Source organism: Oxyura jamaicensis, chromosome 4 (genome assembly GCF_011077185.1).
Source record: "Oxyura jamaicensis isolate SHBP4307 breed ruddy duck chromosome 4, BPBGC_Ojam_1.0, whole genome shotgun sequence".
In the NCBI taxonomy this organism is placed as follows: domain Eukaryota; kingdom Metazoa; phylum Chordata; class Aves; order Anseriformes; family Anatidae; genus Oxyura; species Oxyura jamaicensis.
In genome coordinates this window covers 29,306,527-29,328,885 of record NC_048896.1, presented here as the reverse complement: position 1 = coordinate 29,328,885, position 22,359 = coordinate 29,306,527, and the positions used below count along the sequence as shown (strand labels likewise).

Here is a 22,359-nt window from a genome sequence, read left to right as displayed (position 1 = left end):
CTTGTGTTAATTATGTCCTTTTACAATCTGCCATTTTAGTTCATCTGAGAGCCCATTTATTCAGTAGCCATTCAAAAGGATTAATAGGAACTTCTATTACATTACATTTTACATTGCATATTACATTTTACATTAAAGCCATCTCCTTATGAAGTTCACCAACTTATCTTTTTGCAAGTAATGTATTTATCAGCTGGAGATCCTTTGAATATATTCTGTTCCACTCTATTTAAGTACAGGTGATCAGAATGATTCATGCAGCTGTAGATGAAAGCATACCATTAATTAAAAGGACTGCATGGCACTTTCTTGATTGTATTTGCCACACCTTAACTGATTAAGAATAATTCAAATGACACTCCTCAGCAGTCACTAGCTTATTGAACTAGAGTAGCTAAGGACTGGAGTTAGATTATGTTGTTTGTTTTATTTATTTTATTTTAACCTGCAATTTAGACAAGCTGGTGCTTCCACTGATCTGCCCCAAAGAATAAATCTTTTACCAGACACTCCTGGGGAAGCCCTTTCACTCTGCTTCTATGCCTAGGCTGTCCCAGGGCACTGCTTGGATATGGCAGGATTTCCAGGCCACTCATCCCCTACCTGGTGAATAGGTGAGTATCTGCATGGGTACTGCCTTGTCAGTACCTGTCTCAAATGAACAAATCTGTAGAGCAGCTTCATCTACAATACTGCGATGTTTCCAGGAGAATGCTGATTTTAGCTGTGCAAAATTTACACTGGCATGACTGTATTTTAAAGGTTGTATTTATTGGCAGTTTTTCAAGAGGTGGTTTTCTTGACATTGTTTTACTTTGTAGGGTGATATTTGAAAAATTGAACCTTTATTTTTCTTAACTTAAAAAAGTTTTAATACATAAAAAAGTACGAGTACATTCACAGGGGAAATAACATTAAAAGCCCCGAACGCTATCTTTTTTTTTTTTTTTACAGCTGGTGAACGTCCATACCTGGTCCGCAACCAGCAGCTGGAGGGCGATTAAATGCATTCACCAGCAGAGGTCTCCCGCAGCCTGCTGTTGTTACTGAAGCTGACAGCTTGAAGATCTGAAGGTGTAGCTAGGGAAAAATTCACACAAGTTCTGCAGAAATCAGGTAATGTTATTTTATGTGCTATACTTACCATAAATGGAAAACATTATTTAAAAAAAAAAAAAAAAAAAAAAGGAAAGGAAAACTAAGGATGCTGGTGCAACTTGGCTCGATTTCTTTTCTTCCTGTTAAATATTGCTGAACAACATTTGAATAGTATTACAGAAATCATCTTTGTAAACAGCATGACCACCAACATGCAGAGTAACACTACAGTGCTTGTTTTTGCCAAGGAAATTCCCAAGACTTATGATGTACCTTCATTTTGGGGTGCTTATTATGCTTTAATCACTGTTAAGGGAGAGTAGGAACATGAACAGAAATTCCCAGTTCATATAAGAAACAGGAATTTTTGCATACTGTTTGCTCTCCTTCATGTATCACAAAGATAAATTTATGTTAGGATACAAACAGAATCAGCTAGGTTATACCATCTCTTATTACGCCTCTAATTTCTTTAAAATAAATACAGTAAAATCTTTTTTTATGAATGCTATTGCACAAATTGTGTAACATGCTGTATTCATCTCTGCTTTAAACAAAAGAAAGTAAGGCTATTTGTGTTTCTAATGATGATTAAATGAACTTTGCCTTTTAGTTCTTGTTTATCATTGTAAATTACAGGTTTATTTCTGTTTGCTGTCTACTGTGAGCATTATCCCGTGAACTTCACACATGGAAAGTAGAAATCAGTTTATTGCAGTGCATGCAGTCAGTAATATAAGCAAAGGAAGTAAGCCATAATTAATAGCTTTTAAGCAATAATTAAAAGCTTTTTCTACCCTGTTTTGTTGTTGCTGTTGATAATAAAATTCTTAATGTAGTTATGTCTTTCATAGACACTTATAATTAAAGGGACAAGTCAGAAGTTCTAGTTCAGCAAAAACAGTTGCCAAACTATGGAAAAACACGTTTACTTTTCATGCATTTGATCAAGTGTCTTTTAAATATGCTATACTGTTCCCATAGCTTGTAAGGGCTTGCTTGATTTAATTCCTTTCGTTTTGATGGATGTGCTGCCTTTTTTCTAGTTTGACTCTCATTTATTATTTTCTGTATTAGTAATTCAACAAAATCTTTTATCGGGACCAGATCTATTGTGTTATCATAGTATTGTTATGTAATAAGCCAACAAAAAAGGAGGGAATATTTTCATAGCAAAGAGTAGTTTGGTGTTGGAGCTGTATTGCAATGTGAAGTTGCTTGGGTCAGAGGACTTAGCACACTCTACCTTCAATAGTTAAAATGGATTTACTGTAGTAGAAGAAAATCAGAAAAACTGCATACCCAACTTTCTACATTTTTTTGGGCTTAGTATTAGTAAGGGCATAGGGTCCTGGGTGTATTGGATTCATCAGCTAGTCCTGCACTTAGTAGACTTCTTCTCTGGGATGTGATTCCCATTTTCCTTCCAAAAAGTCTCGCACAGATGTCTTTACAGCTTCCTGATAAATCTCCAGTTTTCAGCTGTTTGAGATGAAGAGGGAAAACAAGTACTGGAGGGTTTACAGTTTTCACTGCTTTTCCAGCCATCTCCTCCCTTCTGTGAAAGGAGCAGCACTTAAGGGCCCCTGCTGACTGCAGGTGTGATGATGTGCAAGGGGAAGGTGTGAGTTCTGTGCCCAGAGAGCTCATGGGAACTAATAATAATTTGTGTGACAAATGGCCTCAGAGCAGGCTTCCTGCATAATGGACTCCCACAAAACCAGCAGAGATCAACTGCATCCTGAATGGTCTTCACTCACCAAATGACCTTACAAAGTGGTCTCAAGTAGAGCGTATTGCACTTCAGTTCTGCAGTAGGAATAGATCTCTGAACTTCACCTGTCATGATTTGCAGTGAGGACCAGATGAGGCTGTGCAATCTGAAATGTACTTTAACACCTAAGGATATTAATTGAGAGAATGTATCATCAAGGCTTGAAACAATTACCTGTATGGGATGTGTGTTGGAACTGATGAAGTCTTAAAAAAAATACGTAATTGTTTCTCCTCTACTGGGTCCCAGTAGTTACATAAAAATGAGTTTAATTTTCCTGCAGCGAACAGCTTGCACTTTCCACAGTTGTGCTAACACCACGAAAAAAAAAAAAAAAAATCAGCAGAAAGTAAAGATTTAGATTGCGTGCTGATTTCTTGTGCAGCTTTTTTAATGCTCAGGCCGAGGCCAAAAACCTTATGAATACTAAATGAACCCTAATTTGGTGGAGGTCGTCATAAAGCCAGGGGAATTACTAGCAGTTAAAACAGTAACGCTATCATCTCGCTTACAGGTAAATCTGGATATAAAATACCAAAGTTACTTGTTGCAGGGATGTTTTTATTATCTCCTTGCTTAGCTATTTTTTCTCTCCATACCAAAAGAAATGCAGATATATAGGTAAAACTGAAATTATAATGATGGTCTGTCTTGGTCTGCCATCAAATAAGGTTTGTGTCTTTTTGGTTCCTAGGGAGTCTGAAGAGATAACTAAAACTGTTTGTCCCTCACCAAGTTACTCCTCTTATGAAATTTTGCACCAGAAGTGGCCTTAAAAATCCTTTTGTACATTGCTTTGTTCTCAGGGATAAGGAATAAATGTTTTCTGCTTAAAAGTGTCCAACTATTGTGGCTTTCAAGTAATATAGACATGATTGTTCTCCTACTAAGACAAAGCAAACATTTGTTTAACTGGATGTATGAGCAGAGCCAGCCGACTTCAGTCTTGAATGTCAAATCACCATTCTGCTAATTTCCCAGAGGAATGTTTTTTAAGCCCCATTATTAAATGGATCATCTTAAGAATGTGACTACAAGGGCAAAATGAAGTGTTCATTTTTGTTCAAAAGAACTGAATTTGAATTGTGACACTGTTACCTTTTTTCCCCCCGTATATCCTAATATTAGTATGTAATGAGAAAAAAACAACACATAACTTTCAATAATTTTGGAATATTTTATCTTCAAAAGCATAGAAGATTAATAAGATTATTGTTTGGTTACACAATATTTACATTGGTGATGCCAGTTTTACCACTAATGCACATCTCAGCTGTTTGGAAAGCACTGTGACCACATATTCCTTTCTATAGTAATATCCTTTCTGGGGGAGGTAATATTTTTTTATAAAGTTTGTGTCAAAATCAATGTCTATTTCTTCCAAGAAGGCTATTCTTAGTATATATCATGCAACAAAGCTTGGTGACGAGGCCAGATCATGGTAACCTCTGGAGTACAGCAGATGTTGCTATTTTCTCTGAGCTTTCAGAGTTTTTAAAATCAGGTGGTGTGGTAAGACTTACTGATGTGGGTAACATCGAACCACAGTATGACGACACAAATTGTGCCTTAATAGCACAGAATGATGCTTTATGAGCACCATCACAGGCAAAATATCCTTATCAAATGGTTGGAAAGAAAATGCTTCTGCTTTAAAGAAATGTTTTGAGAGGAGTAAGGACATGTACACATACTCTTTATTCAGCTCTTACTTTTGATTTAGAAGTATATAAAAAGATATTAAATGGAAGAACAAGAAATCTGATCTCAGACCAGATGTAAACCATATGTCATCAGTAATTATTCCAAAATTTGTCTAATACTCCTTGTCAAGGTTATCTGTGAGAATCATGGTTTTAAACAATTATTTCAGTCATGTGGGGGAAAAAGCAGAGATTTGCTTCGGACCAGAATCCTGTCACTGTACTAAGGCAGTTTTCAAGCTTAAAAATTCTTGGCTTCCACACCATTTTCTGACCAGGAGTTTTTATTACAAGTTGTATAGGCATAATTTGGCTTTCACCAAAATCAAGGGGTAAATTTCTGGACCCAAGAGGACTGATGATGGATGTCTTTCTGGAGTCTGTGATGTTAACTGATATTTATATTGTATGCTGCACAGACAGATTTGGGACTACTGTGAGGAAACCACTGTTCTTTTTTGTTGATGTGTTGTTTTTCCCAAAGTGCAATGATAGATGATGGACCCCAGTGGACTACAGAAGGGCTTTGTGATCCATTAATAATCTTTAGGTAGCATTAATTATAATAAATAGCAGGGCTGAGGGAAGTTTGCCATGCCACCTCTCCTGTATTTCTCAGAAGGAGATCTGGTGCCTGCCTCAGCATGACTGGTAGCAGAGACTTTTCTCCCAGACTGTGCTCCTATTCTTGGTTCTCCCACACCTTCATGTGATTTATTTATTTATTTATTTAACTCCTCAAGTGTTCCTAGTGCTGAGAAAGAAACATCTTGTGATGAGAGTTTCCAGGCCCCAGGAGCAGGGCTGCATGCCCGCAAAGGCTGTAGCCCCCAGGGAATACAGCAGCAATGTGTTTTTGCTCTCCTGCTGCTTCCCCACTGCCTGCTCTGCAGTGGTCACCACCCTGCCCAGGGCTGGCGCTCCTTACTGCCGGACCGAGAGCAGGAATTTGTCACTGCCTGCTGTGATTACAGCTCATGCAGACGTATGGGAGGTGTACACTTGTCTCTGCCACTGTTGCCGTGGCACTGTGGAGGACCACAGAGTCTCCAGTCTCTTCTCCACAACCTAAATAAATACACTCCTGGTGTGCTTAGCACTGCTGGCTTGGGAGTGACCTGGCCAAGGGGCACATGCTAATGGGCTCCTGTTTCTTCATCACTGCCACAGGGGCAAAGGCCAGCCATTAGCAACAATTACTCTTTGACATTTGCAAAATGTCAGCTGTGTCAATGATATTATTTTGTAGAGCTGGAAAAAAAAAATGCTCGTATGTCAAGCCATAAGAGTTTTAGCACCCATTATATGTAATCATCAGCTGTCTCTGAAGGTTCCTCCCCCTTTTTTTATTAGTAGGGAGGGATCCCTGTATTGTTACAATCCTTCGTTATTCTAAGCCCAATAGATAGATGGCTCTGCAACTGGCATTTCCTGACCGCATTTAGCAGTTGCTATGTACAAACTCCTACCGTCACCAGTATTTAGATTTTTGGTTACAGGAGTAACAGTAGTTAAACTTAGTAGTAACTCTGTAGTAGTTTAACTGTCTTAAAGCTCAAGGATTACATGTGCTATCTGAAGATCCATTTAAATGTGCTTTGTTTTCTAGCAGTTGTACATATCTGTATATGTACCTGCCTATCTATGTATCGGAATGATACAATGCCGTTAGATGGCATTTGTGATGAGATGCTTCCTTCCAAAATATTTTGACGTACGTGAGGGAAACATCATACTGCTAGTCACTGTTGGACATGCATTGCAGCATGTAGGAGCTACGGCTCAACTTGATTGGGGCCACTCAACAAATGTGGCACTGGGGGATCCTTGTATTCTGAATTTTTTATTCATCTTCAGATTCCAGACTGGAAAAGCATTAAATGGAAGGTTTGGTTTTTTCTCTTCCATGCATAAAACTTACTCTTTTAGTTACTCTTTTGGGTACTACCTTCTGCATGATTTCACTTGCTCCTGCTACTCTCTGCTTCCTATGTTTCCTAAGTGTACCTTGCAGATACTGGGACTGAGGTATTCTGGCTGCTGAAGAAAGGTGGGGAAGTTATTTTATTTTTAACTAACATTTCAGAGGAAAGATGGTGACATTTTGGAGATGTGCAAATATAATGATGATGATTGTTCTGTAAATAAAAAGAAAACACACGTTCTCCCACCACTGACCACCTTAAGAAAGAAAAGATGGATTTTTAAATGGCATAGGACTGAAGAAGTTCGTTACCTGTCTTGATTTTAATTCCCTATCGCCAAACTACAATTTGTTGTTCTTTGATCAGTATAAATAGTAGAGAGCATAGTTATTAACTCCATGCAGGAGAAAAAAAAAAAAAAAAAAAGGACAGTGCTCTCAATAAAATCACCAGTATGCAGCCTAATCTTTGTGAGCCTCAGAAACTAGACAAAGGACTTAGTCATGTGCTAGCATGTTTCTGTGTGTCATGCACAGAAGTTGAATTTGATCTGAAAAGATTCATTACTGAATAAACCGCTATTTCGTATTTTAGTAACAGTCCTAAGTGTAGGAGGTAGAAATGGTTGAAACTGTAAAAGTATATAAAGAAAGGAAGAAATAGGATAGAAACAGCATGTAGGAAGGAAGGTTAACAGTAAATAAATAAAATAAAGCTGGAAGAAATATTTGAAGCTCAAATAATGTGACTGCCTTCCTATTCTTTTACACTGGTTACATCACATGGTAAAAATAAGGTTAAACAATACTTTGCAATGACATGAAAATGTGTAGATGTAAAGTGGCCATAAATTGCTGTAACTTCTTAAATGTTCTTGTTTTTTTGGGTGAGGATTTAGGTTTATTTTTTTCCTACATTTATCCACCAAGACTAGCCATAAATATCTTCAAATTAAACTATTTAAAACTTTTTAAAAGCTTTTCTAAAATATATTGTTCCAATATCCTGTATTCTGTACTGTTTGTACTCTATAAAATGCCATGCTGTAGGTTTTTAGGAGATAATAATCTGCAAAATGAAATAGTCAGTGTCCAGGAAGAAACTATTAAAGTATATCATGAGTGAAAACAAAGAACAATGGGTTACTGGGAACTAGACTTCAGGGAAATACCTTAATGATAGAAACCATGATATTACCAACTAGTATGTAATAAACTCCTTACCAGATGGTAGCTTGGGGAGAAAAGGTCTGAGAATTGTAACATTATAATAAAACTAATTTGACAGTTCCTTCAAATAAAAGAACTGCTTCCACTTTTAAAGACTAACTGGAAGGGAAGTATCCCAAGGCAAAAAATGCACAATGAGCATTCCCATCCACCCATTTATAAAAATAATAACTTTATTTCTCAGCCTGAAAAGGCTATGTAAAGAGCCTATCAGACTGGGAATCTTAATGGAGAATAAGAAAGAATCACCTGGGGAGAAGTTTTACAGCATAAAATTCAGAGTAGAGGCTTTGTACATTCACTGAACCCTGCGGGCAGAGGTGGGTTATTAAATTAGAGTAACCCAGGAGGAAAAAATATCTATACCTATCTGTAGCTGTAGGTATAGCTATCTAATCTATATCTACATCTTTTCCATTTGTGCTATGAAACGGAATGTGACTTTCTTAGGGAAGATGCATCTGATTTAAATGTGGAAAAAAAAAGTACCTGTCTGGTTTAAAAAAAAAAAAAAAAAAGAATAGTAAGGGAGGGGCTGAAAGCATACATAGGTAGGTGTATCTTAAAGCTGTTGACCCAAATTAAGTGGTTTCTCTATGGTGAAGTGTGGTTTTTGCTTTGTGGCAAAAGAAAAACATCCCGCTGTCTTTTTGTTTTCTTTTTCTTTCCACTACCAGTTTCTTAGATAATGAAGGCTTATCCTGATCGGAAACGTGCTGTACGTTCAGGAGAGCCATCAGTGCAAGAACAAAGGCAAAGCTATAGATAAGTTCAGGCCTGGCTGATAATTCCGTAAAACGAGAAGCCAGAGTAAAAATCGGCTAAGGATATCAGAGGTAGGTTGTACTGGGTAAACGGTACAGATGGAAAGAATCTTCACAATAAGAACTACTCACAAACCCATTCCTGGGAACCAGACAACCTGGGAGCCAGAAACAAAGGATTATGCAAAGGCATTGCAAAATATGAGTTAAAGAGTGAAGGAAAAATACTTTTCTGATCCCATCCAGAAATGGACTTTCTATTAATTTAGAAAACAAAGTTGGCACTGAAGTAGTCTCAACAAGCAATTTAGTAAAAGATATGTATTTTATTGTAGTTTGATATATGATAGTTAATACTAATAAGTCTAATTAGTCTTATATTTATGACTCATTCTTTATATTTCCAAAGTACAGATTGACAGCATTTCAGGTAATGAAAACTGTATTCTGTTTCTGCACACTGAGTATGATTTCCTATGAGTAACAGAATATTATAATACACTTATATATTTCTGGCCAATGCAAGAAATACATGCAGCCTGTTCACATGAGATGCTACTAATCACAACCAAGTCAGACTAATTAAACTTCACTAATTTAGTTTGTACAGCTATTCACATTAGTATGCTTGAAAGACAAACTTATTTGTTTTATTTCATTTTATCTTGAGGCTCATAAAATCATGGTATTTGGCAGCATGGAATAAGAGACATTAAATCAGCTTTTATGCTGTTGTTAAGGAACCCGTAGAGGATGGGATTCAAGCAGCAGGACATCATGCCCAGCAAATGACATATGCAATATACTAATTTAAAATGTCTGTTAGAAATGAGAGTGGCATTAAAATCCGTCACAACGTGAAAAAGGTGAAGAGGCATCCAACTGAAACCAAAAACGAGGATTAGCACTGTCAGTCTGCAAAAAACTCTCCTAGATCTTGTTTTAATTCTGACGATGGATTGGGATACCGTAATCATGTCCTGGATCTCTGTGTTTTCTTCTGGTTTCATCTCAAAACAGATAGGTACCCCTGGGATGAATTTACTGGAGGAAGAGATCTGGCTTTTTTCTGTGCCAGAGCTTTCTGGGAGGTCTCTGAAATTAGTATTATCCTGATGGTGCCTTAAAATAGCTGGCATCACGCTGGAAGTCTTTTTGCTGTATCTTCTGTGGTGCTTTCTGACCAAGGCGCAGCTCCACCTGGTGTGGCTGGAGGGCTGTGTCTGAGTGCCCGTACTCTTAGATGGGTGAAGCGTGAGGTTTATCATCTCGTTTTCCTGGAACTTGTCTTCCTTGCTGGACAGCCTGGCACCTACGCTCCTGCAGACGCTGGTGTGACTGGCAGTTAAACACACCAGGGGGAGTATATACTGCATGAGCAGTAAGGATATGGTGAAGGCAATTCTGTATGAGTCAGAAGGCCATGACTCAATACACAAGAGCCTGTTCTCCAGTGCCTCTAAATTCAGAGTTTTGCTGAGGTCCACAATTTTGTGGAAAACTGGCAGAGGGGAGCAAATGGCACAACCGAAGGCCCAAATGACTACTATTAAGAAATAGCCTTGTTTTGCTGTTAGATTGCTGGCGAGGGGATATTTAATCATACGGTATCGGACTGCAGCGATGGATATTAACATTAAAGTTGAAACTAGAACGGATGCACATTGGAGGAAGGGCATTACGTGGCACATGACAGTACCAAACATCCACTGGTCAAGCAGAACAGATGTCAGCGTGAAAGGAGAACAAAACAGCACAACTAAGATGTCAGAGAAGGCCAAGTTACCAATGAGAATGTTTATTATTGTCTTCTGCTTGCGTTTTGTTAGAGCCATTAGTACAAGCAGGTTTCCCACAAAGCCAGCCAGGCTTATAAGTGTGTATAGCCCAATGAGAAAGTATTGTATGTCATCGACACTGCTCCTGTAGTCTTTCCAAGCAGAAAAATTATTTGTTGCAGCAGAAGCATTCTTGGTGGGTGTCCTGTTGTTATGGTCTTTGAATCCTAAATCCATTTTACAGTCCTGCTTGGAACAAGAAAGGCGTTAATTACCAACTGAAGTAAAGATGATACTGGTGTTAAGCAGACTGTAAGAAACATCATTTTACCTTGTATCACCTTAATGCAAACAAATTAATAGTGGTGTCAGTTTGCTGTGAAGCAAACCCTGCATAACTTCAGGTTAATGCAAATTCGTTTTGTAGGTTTTGTCATGTGGCATTCAGCACACCTGTGCCTGGTAGCTGGCTGCTGAGACTGGATGATAACAATGTAAGGATACACACTATGAAGCTGGCTTTTAGCTGTGTTTTGCTACAGACCATATTGTCAGCCTTCCCATGAGGGAGCAGTTAGCTACAAAAGCAATCCATTTAGAGACGGGGAGATTACTCATATGAATAACAGCTCATTCATATGAGTAAGGAAATTACAACCCCCATCTGGGCATGTGCCTAGTCATTACATGACAGCGAACTATAATGAGCGCACCTGAAAACATATGAAGCTTTGACATATGTTAACAACTGCTATAGTATTTCTTACCTTGCTAGTAGAAAAGTGACACAAAATAGGTAAAAGACTTAAGAAATAATCAGTTTCTACAGAGATCTACTGTCAGTGCTCCAAGATGGAGCTCTTGTCATGTGTATACCAGCCATCTTCTAATAATGTTGCACATAACTGTTGCTCAGGCAGAAGAGAAAACTGCCTCCAAAACAGCTGAACAAAGCAATTTTACATAATACAAAGAGGGCAGTGTTAACTGTATGCAAACCCCACCCAATCATTTGAAAATTCAGGGAATTTCTACGTATTCAGCACAGAAACATCTACCATTGAAATCTAGCTCTCCACAAAGTTATTCTGTGTACAGAATCTCTATGTGATTCATCTTCGTTTTAGAGGAAAGAGAAAGACAAGAAAATTCAATTTAAAACTCCAGTTTAACTTAAAAACTTGCACATATTAAAGTTTCAAGGTCAAAATTCCCCGAAGTGCCAGTGTCCAAATTGCTTCTCATTTAGAAACCTTAGGCAAGACAAAGCAGAAAGATCTAAACAAAACAAAAACATACATAAGTTGAGCAGAAGGCTAAATTTGGCAACCAGAAATGGCAGGTCTCCTCAAGAATGCAGCTATTCTCATGAGGCCTGTATCATGCAAACTTCTTCAAAGCACACAAATATTATTGATTTCCTCTACGCTTGCAGACGTGCTCCTTCCTTCACATCACCACATGTACATTCCTACCAGAAGGTTCACTGGCAATGTGTTGTGAGGTAATCTCACGTAAGATTAGAAATACTTATTTAAAAAAATATATTGCAAGTTCTTATGTCTTCGCTAATGTGTCGGGGAGAACTTAGCCATGCCAACTTCTCACAATATTGAGCTAACGCAAATCACTGCTATTTAATTTTTCCCAGTCTCTCATGAAGTAGGGAAAATCCATATAACAGACAAAAAACATCTGAGACTATGCTTGTCTCTACACCAACTTTAAAGGAGCAGACTAGAGATTCTGTAAATCACCCAGTCTCTCTCTATTCAGTGCTGATAATATCAGAAGTGTTCATTTTGGTTGGATTCTCCTTATACAACTATTAGCTTAAAAAGTAAATAGTTTTTTACTTAATTTTCCTGGGTCAATGTATCTGAGTTGCTAGCAATCATCTGAAAACAGTATTTATCTGCAGACCACAGTGACTTCCAAAATCAGCTGAAATTTCTTTCTGTTCTCTAAATGTGAGTCAACATAATTTCTGTCTGAGAAAACCAGAGCAGGTCTCTGCCTTGGATTAAATACATACCCCTACCTCAGTCTCATGGAATTACATCCCTCACATGTCATACCTCTATCTTTTTATTATTATTATTATTATTTTCCTTTATTCAGCATGGAGGAAGCACGAGGTTGACTAATGACTGATACTTTTGCAGATTTCAGAGTGTGCGTGCAGCTGTAACCTGCAGCCTTTTTTTGATTCATGAAAGCCATTTCAACTGTACATTGCATTTCCACATGAAATACTGCCTGCCTAACATGTTCAGGGTGAGCAATCCATTATTTTTGCATAAAAGCATTCACCTTAGCTAAGAAGTGTGTAGGAAAAAACCTTGCATATAACTGAGGAGTTAATAATGAAAAAGCCATTGGTGTAATTCTAGACGATTTGTTTTTACTTGCCTTCCTTTTGCCTTCCTTTCTCAGTTTGTATTTTGCACAGACCAAGAGGGCATAATGAGTTGAACATCCCATTGCCTACTTGTCAGTTTGAAACTAAGCAGGAGTTATTTGAGAAAGGGAAATGAAACTTTACTCAAGAGCTAGATCTGTCCAAACCTTGGTTACTAACAAGCCAGTCATTGCCTGAGAATAGGAAGAATAATAAGAAAGAGAGAAGTAAATCCAGTAGCGTTTTGATGTTAAATAATAATAATAATAACAATTCCCAAATTCTTAAAATGCTCTTGACGTGATGAAGACTCTGAAAGAAGGAGCTCTTCACTTATTTTGTTTGCCTGCATATGTAACCCAAGAAAGATCGTTCTGTATTTTCTTCCATTTTAACTGATACCAGGCTGAAGGACTACTCTGTAAAAGCAGAAACAAACTGCAGGTGTTTCCCTCTCTTAGGAAGATTGCTTTTAGAGTATCTACAGGTATTTTCAGTAATGGTTAAACTCTCATGTAGTCATACCAGGTGGTGACAGTGCACAATGATGCTTAGGCTAAAGTAGTGAGCTAAGTTAAAATAGTAGGCCTCTGAGGACAGCGACGTACTGTGAGATTTTGTTGATCCATGTACCCCAACTGTTTCCTCCTTAGACTTTTTAGTGGTATCAGCTGTCTCTGACAGGGTTCATCAGTGCGTGGAGAAAGGGCAAGCATCACGGTTAGTAGAAAAGACTCTGTAATTACTTCATTTCATTCCAGCTATGTGTCTAAAGAGAAATCTGTGTAATTTCATTCACTTGTGCTTAGCTGTGCTTGATTCTTATTAAGGAACTCTGTGAAGAGAATTGAAACAATCTGGTGGCATTGCTGTTATTTCCTACTGCCATTTTCACCTTTGGGTGACTTAAAATTAAGAGTCTCTCAAGTCAGACACCACAATTATTTTATCTCCTAAGAATTTATATTCAATAGATGTAATCCTAAGACTGGGGTCAAGGAACAATGTTTTGTGTGTGTTGCTACACTGGAACACGTTTATTAAATGAATGTTTACTGGCTTCTTAAAGACTTAATTAGCAGATTGTTGGCAGGTTCTGTGGATTTCTGCCTTCACTTAAAGACTGCAGTATGGCTTTAGCAAAGTTGCTCATCATGTTTTTAATGTAATTCTTGAAAAACAGAAAGTGAACATGCTGTTTTTGTTGAAGAAGAAATATTTTGCCAAGACACATCAATACTAAAAAAGCCTTGCAGGAGTGCCTCTGAAGTCCAGCCAGGGCTTACCAGCTGTGTCCTACCAGTGCTGGGGCTGCCTCCTGTCCTGGGCGAGAGCTGGGAGGACACCATCTCCCCTATCACGTCCTGCTTTTCATGAGGATGGAGCACAGGAAGAAGCCGCCACATGCACTGGTCAGGTACTGATTGGGCACTGTACACCACGGCGCTGCAGCCACTGCCTGCACCCCCGACCTGTAGACACAGTTTGTTTCAGACTGACAGAAAGGAAGGGAAGGACAGGCATAAAGCCACAGTCTTCTGATTTCCACAGAAAACTGTTGTGCTGACAGAAGTTTCCTTTGCAAAATGCCCAAAGAGGTTTTATTTTCATTTTTGGTTGTGTGAAATGAAAGCAGGCTTTTCTCCAAAAATTGCGAAGTGGATCTGTTGCTCTCCAAGCTTGCTCTCCGGCTCAGAGGAAACATTTGCTCACTAAGCCTGAGTGCCACTGGCAGTAACAATGCAAAAGAAACAATGTGTGCCTCCCATATCAGTGATCTGCTGTCCCCAGTCTCGTCTTGGCATACCAATGGCTACACAGGGATCTGTGCACTTATTGGCATTTTTCTTTCTGTCTTTTTTTTTTTTTTCCCCCCCACAGTTGCTTCTATTTATTTTTTTAGGGATTCACTTGCTCTCCCTCGATCATTGGAGTTGGGGCAACTCCAAGGTAGCGCATATAATGTAGCTTTCAGACAAATGAGGATTCCTGAAAGTCCCACTGTGGGGAATAGAGTTAAATAATACAGCCACTTTTGAAAAAATTGTCCTCAAAATTGAAGTGTATTTCCAAACTCAGTGCACCACAGTGCCAAGGTGTTCTTGTGCCTGTATTCAAGTTCAAATTTAATCAATCCGAAGGTACCTGATTTGTTTTTAGCTGATAGTTCCAAAATTTGGATTATTTTCATCTCCTACATCAATCAGTCAGTAGAATTTCCTGAGGGCATCTGAGCTCCCCTTCCTGCATTGCTGGTCTCTGTACATCCCCTGGGACTGTGCTCAGCTACACCTGTAGCTCCCACAGCGCAAGCATCAGCCAGGTTTGTTTCGGTCTCCTTTCATTTCACTAGGATGCGGGAGGCAGAAGGCTCAGCCACACGAGACAGGAGGGACTGCAGCTTGTGGCAGAACCCAGGCTGGATATGAACGTTTACTGCAAGAATCAGATTAACTCAGTAAACATTAGATGCAAGGAGTATTTGCAGTTACTTTTTACAGTATAGTGTATTTCATGGTGGCTGATGTACCACGATCTTGAAAGATTTTAGGCTATACCTCCTTAAGCCACATTCATCCATGATGCATCTTAATGTCACCCTTTGAATACTGTGGCTTATGTTTTCACCAGAATCGTGCTTCAGAGATGTTTTCGATTGCAGTTGATGTAAGGTCTGAGAGTAACAGATGGAACTTAGAACACTTTTCAGGTTTAGCTGGATTAAAGATACCAGATAACATGGAATACACTCATTTAATACTTAACATCTTGAAATTCATCTCCTTATTCCACTTAAAGCTGTTGCTTAAAATACAGTTTATATAAGCCAGAATTTAGGAGAGTGAATACATCAGCTATTTCTGTTTCTTTACATATTTAAATGGAAATTGTCAAGAATACACCAAGTTAGGCAGGCAACCGTCCTCCACTGAAGGCATTTGCTCTGTCAGGAGATCTTCCTTCTGCTAGATGAGATGCTTATATTAAGGCTTATTCATGGATAAGATCTTGTATCCTACGATATTAATACCTCTTAAGATAACTGACTGGCTGGTGCCCGTACAGTCTGTTCAGTCTGTGTCAGAGAGCCTGTCCAGGACAATTCATCTTCACTGCTGAGAGCAACTTACAGTCTTGGAAGTCCTTCCTCTACCTTAACAACAAGAGAAGATGTACAGGGAGAAAGCAAAATGCAAAAAATCCCTATGAAACACAGCCCTCCGATCCTATCTTGCTGGAGTGTATAGGAGAAAAAGAAAAAAAAGAAAAAAAAAAAAGTCTTTTATAACTTCTGCGTTATAAAATTCTGCTAATGAGCCGGGCTGCGCTGCCTGACCACCTCAGCTTAAGGGAAGCACTGAGCGGTGTCGTTACTACCTGAGCAACCGTGCCCCATCTCAGCAGACAGATAGTGTCCGAGCCCCACGCCGAAACCACCGACGAGCTGTGCTCACAGCACGGGCTGAAGATCAAATGCTGCTGCTGCAAACGCAGCTGCTCTTTACATGCACCAGCAAAAGCTCCTCTGCAGAGCCGGGAGAGTTCAAAAGACTGAGCTCACTTCACAAGCCCAGAAATATCGATTTTCGTGTGAGATAGTGATAGGGCTCTTGACATGCCTAACTCAAAGAAGAATTGCAACATTATCCCGGAACACGAGAACATGGCTTCCCAAAACAACCAAAAGCCACCTAATGAGATTATTTCCCCAGCTCCAAGGAAGCGCGAGACAACCTACCAGGGCCTTTGCTGGCCAGAGGCAGCAAACTTGGGATGCGCTCCCACATCCTGCGGCACGGGGCTGGCGAAGGATGGCAGCACACAACCAGGTGGGACAGTCACCCACCCACCCACGCGGGCATCCTTCTGCCCTTCCACACCCCGCTCGGCCACCCGCACCGAAGTGAAACCTGGGCTTTCTTCACCCACTGCGCAGCCTCGGCACTGCCCCACGCAAACTTACACCGCTGCCCCCTGCCCACCCTGCTGTCCCCTGCCCACCCTGCTCACCTGCAGCCACGGGGAGCCCGCTGCAGAAGGGGCCGCGGGTGGGCAGCCCCCAGGCACTGCTCATAGCCCCGGCACGGCTCCGCGGGAGCAGGGCGAGGATGCCCAGCGGTGCATCCTACGTGGGTACTGCGGAGGCGCCAGGGCCAGGCACCCGGCGGCTGCTGCTGCTGCGGTGCTGGGTGCTTGCTGCTGGGTGCTCAGCCGGCCGCCGCCGCTGCCGCGCGGGTGCATTTCGGGAGAGCGCTCCGTGCAGGGTCTGGAGCCTATTATTTCCCCGCTGCATGCTCTGACAATTAGAGTTTCCATGGAAATGCAGTGAGACTGTAAACAAATCCTGCGCTCGCCTGTATTTAAGGGATGCTTTCTCTCTCTCTCTTTTTTTTTTTTTCTTTCTTCCCTGTCTGATTTTAGGACATTTTGCAAGGGTGAAATGCTCTACGTGTTGTGGGACATCAGGAAGTCTGAGCAGAGCCCGGCACTCGCAGGGGGCTGCCCTGAGCACTCTCCAGTTCCCCCCACTTTGGCTGGAGCAGAGCCTTGGAGGCATCCATCCACACTGCCTGAACAGCCTTTACGTTTTGCTGTTATTTTAGAACAGGTGGGAGGTGATGGATTCCCCCAGACAGTTCTCCTTTCTGAGGTGAGTAACTTGGTTCTTACAGCAGCAAATATCTGAAGGGCGGTTTTACTTTTTCCTGGGCCATCAGCGGGAAGCAAGCCTTTTTTCTTTTTTCTTTTTTTTTAAAGCGAGCAATATTTTAAAAATTGTTGGGCATTTCATAGCACAGAACATGAAAAGACAAATTCTGCCGTTCGCACCAGCCACTGCCTTCTAGCACGAGCAGCACCATTGATCATAGCCCAATTACAGGACCAGCGGAGACCTGAGTGATGTGCAGGTCTCTGGGAGCACAGGTGGCAGAATGTGACACGAGGATGTAATGACTTTTCCATTTGCCAAGGCACTCCTTAGACAGTTGATATTAACACGGTACTGCAGAAAAGCTGTCAGTATAATTAACCAGTGACAAACTGTACCGCACGAAGACAAACCAGCTGGATCGACCATCTTGTGAAATAGCTCTGAAAGTCCAGTTAGGTTCCTTATTTAATTTAGGTGGAAAAAAGCATTCATTTTAGGGTATGTGCTAAAGGAACAATTAACCTCAATCTTCATCGGCTGAGCTCAGTATGGCAAGGAAGATTGCGGTCCCATATTCTTTCATCCGCTTCTGCATTATTCACCACCCACTGCTGGTGAATCACTGCATGTGCAAGCGGAGCACAGGGAGCTGCCAGGTGGAAGTGACGTGCCAATCCATCTCATCATTTGAAGACAGCTCTCCTGTTAGTCACAAAGGAGAACTAAATTAATCCTTTTTAGGGCTGAGCAGCAGTTCTTAATGATTTCGACCATCTTCTCACCTAACACTGGTGCCGTGGAAGCTTTTCGTGCACATATTTGACCTGAAGATAGAAACCCACCCTGGTTCTTACCTCCTGTGCGGGGATTTAAGACCACCTCCCAGGGCACAGATTTAACTGGGTGCCCCTTGTTCCAGGGGAGTTTCCCACATTGCTGACCCTGCTGCTTGAAGTAGGAGTTCCCTCCTGGAAAGAGGGAGTCTTTAGGGACACCGTGTCTTTCTGTGAAAACTTCTGACTACAGCAAGATGAGTTGGTCTTTAAAAAACAAACAAACCAACCTGAATTTGCTGGCAAAGCCCGCAAATGGGAAGTGACGGGATCTTGCATCCCCCAGCTATGATTTATGTGGGATGCTATTGTACCTTTGTGAAAGTACAAACAGCCTACCTTCACGCTGACCATTTCTACGGTGGGCATTCGCCTCTTAAGAGTTTCCCAAGCAGCCCCTAGAAATTACTCCTTAGTAAAAGCAGTCAGTAAGAAAAGTGTGTGTTCCTCAAAGCAATTTTCTGTAAGAACAAAACATCCTACCCATCTTATTTCAGGAGAGTTCACCAACCAGCAATATACTGACAGGTGGGGCTTTTTCTTTTTTCTCCTTTTGCCTTGGACCTGTAAATAACACCAGATTCTTCCTCTCAGCTGTATTTGGACAATTCACTGCTAATACTTGTGTACATGAGAGGCAATTACTATTCAGACCATTAGCATATTTTTCCTTTTCAGTGGTTGTGAACCTCTGAATTGCCAGTAATACTACTGAATAATAAAATAGGTGTTCTACAGATAGGAAAAGTACTGACGTGAGAGGACTGGTAACAGGCAATAGTACAAGTTCCCTAGAAACCAGCCTTCGTGGGGTTGTTGAAACCATGGAGGAGTCCTTGAGGAAGTGAGAGATGGTGACGATGAAAGATAGCTGCTCTGGAGGAGCTGGGGAAGAAAAATGAGATTTCTGATTCAGAAGGGCACAGAAGAAAATGCAGGACAGAACTCTGCCGTTATAGAAATACAAAGGAACTGTAGCATGTTTCTAACCTCATTCCCAAAGATATCTTTCTTTTGGGAGTATTATCCCAATATCTTTGAAAATTTAGCTTCTAAAGGCTAACTGTGAAAGAATGAAGACTCTAAGCTCTATCTGAAGTCAGTGAGAACCGATGAATGCCACTGAAATACCAAGTTGTAAGCCACCGAACAACCAAATTCCACAGCATGCAGTTGTTGCCCTCTATCGAAGCCAGCCGTGAGACAGAGTCTGATGTTATTTTAAAGTTTGCTACTGACAGAGCCCCTATCCGTCAACAAGACAACCCAAAATCGTAGGACAACGACTGCAGAATTTGAGGTATTTTGTGAGATACATATAAAGCATTCTTGTTGGTTGAAATTTTCCCCACATGTCCACACAGCTGATCATCCCACACATGTAAAAAAAAAGCTATTAAAAATATTGGCTGTGTTTTGCTTCTGTGGATACATGTTTGGCCTTTCCCTCCCACAGGTTCTTACCTTGTGTAAAGCAGCTGGGCGTGAAGGCAGTGAGCCATGGACTGCTGAAAAGTTTGCAATGCTTTGTAATGAGACAGGACATCTGATGGTTAGCTAGTAAAATACTTCTAAGGGTGAACATTTTTGTTACTTAACAGGCATTGTCACGTTTGTTGGCTGGTGTTGTATGCATTGACTGTTGATGCCACTTCTGGATTGTCATGCGAGGGCCTATTTCTGCTTCATTTGAAGCCAGGTGGGAGCTTGTGTTTGAGTGTACATGAGTTCAGTCCCTGAATGGACAGAAAGTGGGATGGCCTAAGCAGAAAACATGACAGTATTTTAGCCAGGTAACATCTCAAGCAGTCTTTAAGTAACATTGCATATTTTCAGAGTAGCTTTATACTAGTTAGCTTGAGTTTATCATTGGAAGTGGAGCAGCAACAGCAAGACACTCAGCTGAGATTAACCACATAATTATTCACACAGCTTCTTTGCATTTGTGACATTAGCAGTCAAGTGAAGTGTTGTTATGTTTGGTGTCAGTTGCAGTCATTGCAAAATAAACATGCTCTTAGCCAGAGAATTTGCTGCTGTTCTTGTTGTACTCAACAGTAAAATGTCTATTTAGTCTACTGATGACAGACTTTTGCCCCAAGGACCACGAATTCCCTTATCTGTGAATAGTGTAATGTGAAATGAAAGCCTTTCAGTGGTACTGTAGTTCTTTACTAGGAAATGGAAACAATAAAAAAAATAAATAATAAAAAAGCAACAACCACCAACCATCAGTGTTTCCACTCAAAATAGTGGCAACTTCGGTTTGTTTTATATACAGTAGAAACCACAAACAACTCTCAAGGTGTTCTTTTACTCTGTGGATATTAAGTTTTAGAGAAGGATTGTGTTAGCTTAACGCATGACAATGCATTGTAGTGAAAGTAACAGCCTCGTTTTATGATGTCTTTTCTTTTGTGGTTTTGAGAGTTACAGTGAGAGAGCATTTTAATGGGTTGATCTCGTAGCATGTTTTTTCCATGTGTTTCTGCAAAACGTCTTGTTCCTTTCTTTGTGCTATTACTTCAAAGAATTTCTGTGTTCTTTTACTCATGCTGTTCTATTTCCTTAGTTAAGATAATTGTCTTCTTTTTGTTGTTCTCTTTTTGCAGTGTCACATCTTCACACAAATGCGCACCATCAGTCCTCCAGCCTGGGGTGCCTGTGATGCACTGAAATAATGTGCTCCAAGGAAGAGGATAATCTCCTACACTGTGGATATCTTGCTACTCCAGTGTTCTCATGTCCTGGCAGCGACTGGCAATAGAATAAGTTACTGAGGAATTATTTGACATCTTTGTGAATTTGGTGCTCCAGTTGGAGACAGTCTGCTGCGTGCTGAGACGAGATGCACAGAATGGCTGAGAACTGCTAAAATATGAGCTTCCTTCAGAACTTACCTGGTGCTATGCAGCTTTTACTGCACAACATGCATTTTATATATCTGTCTAATGAAAAACCTTTTGAAAAGAGCATGTTTCAGTTTTTAGAGTGATTATTTGTGTTTTTTATTGTCCACATATATATGAAATTCTTTGGAGAAGGTAAGTGTAGTTCCTACAGAATCAGTCTTCTGCGGTGAGCATACAGCACAGAAAGCAAGTATGGCAGAGCAGGAGGTTTGTCGTACGACTTTGTTATAGCACGTATGTATATATACACATACAGTATATATGTTTGAAAGACTCAGTGACTCACACAGCCCTTTCTGTTGCTCCCCTGCTGTGTTTCAAGCACCCACCTGCAGTGTGAATAACTCCATGAATGACTGTTACTATAACTGTAAGTTTGGGTCACTGGGTTTGTGACATGTAAGACCTATTTTCAATCTCTTATAGGTAATAATTATTTTATATGGTATAAAAAAGAATTGTGAGGCTTGCTTCCTATGTTTATATGATGTATGAAATTCTTGTGTAGACTGGCCACTATGACAAAACATTATGAATCACTTCATTTACTGATGAAATGGAGATCCTCATGGTTAATGACAAAAACAGAGGAGAAAGAAGATTGTACCTGCCAGAAACTTTGGAAACTTTTCTCTGATAGCACTGTTTGGATTCTGCTAGGACACCAAATGTAATGCACGTGTGGTGGGTTGACCTTACCTGGCTGCAAGGCCCCCACCACACCATTCTCTCACTCCCCTTTCTCAATAGTACAGAGGGAGAAAGTAAGATGGAAAACGTCATGGGCTGAGATAAAGACAGGGACATCACTTATCAACTACAATCATGAGCAAAACAGACTTGACTTGGGGAAGATTAATTTAATTTATTACCAATTAAAAATAGAGCAGTATACTGGGAAACAAAGTCAGAACTACAGACACCTTCCCCATCCTCCCTTCCTCCCAGACTCAATTTCACTCCTTCACTCCCAACTCTTCTACCTGCTCCTCCCCAAGCAGGAGACTTCAGGGCAATCAGTAATACTATGGATTGCTCCACACCTATAACGATGAGAGTCCTCATTTGTACGTCCTAAACTGTCACCAGTTTAGGACAAAATATGCTTTTTATGGAATCCTCAGCACTAGCTTAGGTCTTTGCATTTTCTGCCTAAGCACATCCACCTTTGCTCTGCTCGGATGGACTCTGGTGCATGCTAATGATCCACACATAACTGAAGTTCTCGAGAGGCCTGCACTTATCTCCTGGTTGCTGGTGGTACATGTCAGCAGAGTCAAGCAACGCT

The 22,359-nt window shown here is 40.4% G+C and overlaps 1 protein-coding gene and 2 long non-coding RNA genes across 5 annotated transcripts; 2 read left to right on the top strand and 1 right to left on the bottom strand.

Moving 5' to 3' along the window:
* Positions 1-218: 218 nt before the first annotated feature.
* On the top strand, positions 219-11,698 carry LOC118166528. Its single transcript, XR_004750552.1, has 3 exons — positions 219-606; positions 955-1,116; positions 10,699-11,698. It is a non-coding gene; the product is annotated as an uncharacterized LOC118166528 (long non-coding RNA).
* On the bottom strand, positions 8,798-17,085 carry NPY5R (neuropeptide Y receptor Y5). Of its 2 annotated transcripts, none has more exons than XM_035325504.1 (2): positions 16,684-17,085; positions 8,798-10,520 (listed from the first exon to the last, which is right to left on the bottom strand). In XM_035325504.1, exon 2 carries the CDS (start codon positions 10,506-10,508, stop codon positions 9,174-9,176), a length of 1,335 nt encoding a protein of 444 aa, XP_035181395.1. In that variant the 5' UTR covers positions 10,509-10,520; positions 16,684-17,085; the 3' UTR covers positions 8,798-9,173. The 2 variants fall into 2 exon arrangements, with proteins under 2 accessions (XP_035181395.1, XP_035181394.1); XM_035325503.1 differs by having other exon boundaries at positions 8,798-10,517; positions 16,684-17,084.
* On the top strand, positions 11,742-21,686 carry LOC118166527. Of its 2 annotated transcripts, XR_004750551.1 has the most exons (4): positions 11,747-11,785; positions 12,393-16,502; positions 17,095-17,323; positions 20,772-21,686. It is a non-coding gene; the product is annotated as an uncharacterized LOC118166527 (long non-coding RNA). The 2 variants fall into 2 exon arrangements; XR_004750550.1 differs by lacking the exon at positions 12,393-16,502 and having other exon boundaries at positions 11,742-11,785.
* Positions 21,687-22,359: the final 673 nt, after the last annotated feature.

Excerpts from the sequence above, each read along its gene's own strand:
- NPY5R (XM_035325504.1), bottom strand. The coding sequence starts at position 10,508 with ATGGATTTAGGATTCAAAGACCATAACAACAGGACACCCACCAAGAAT.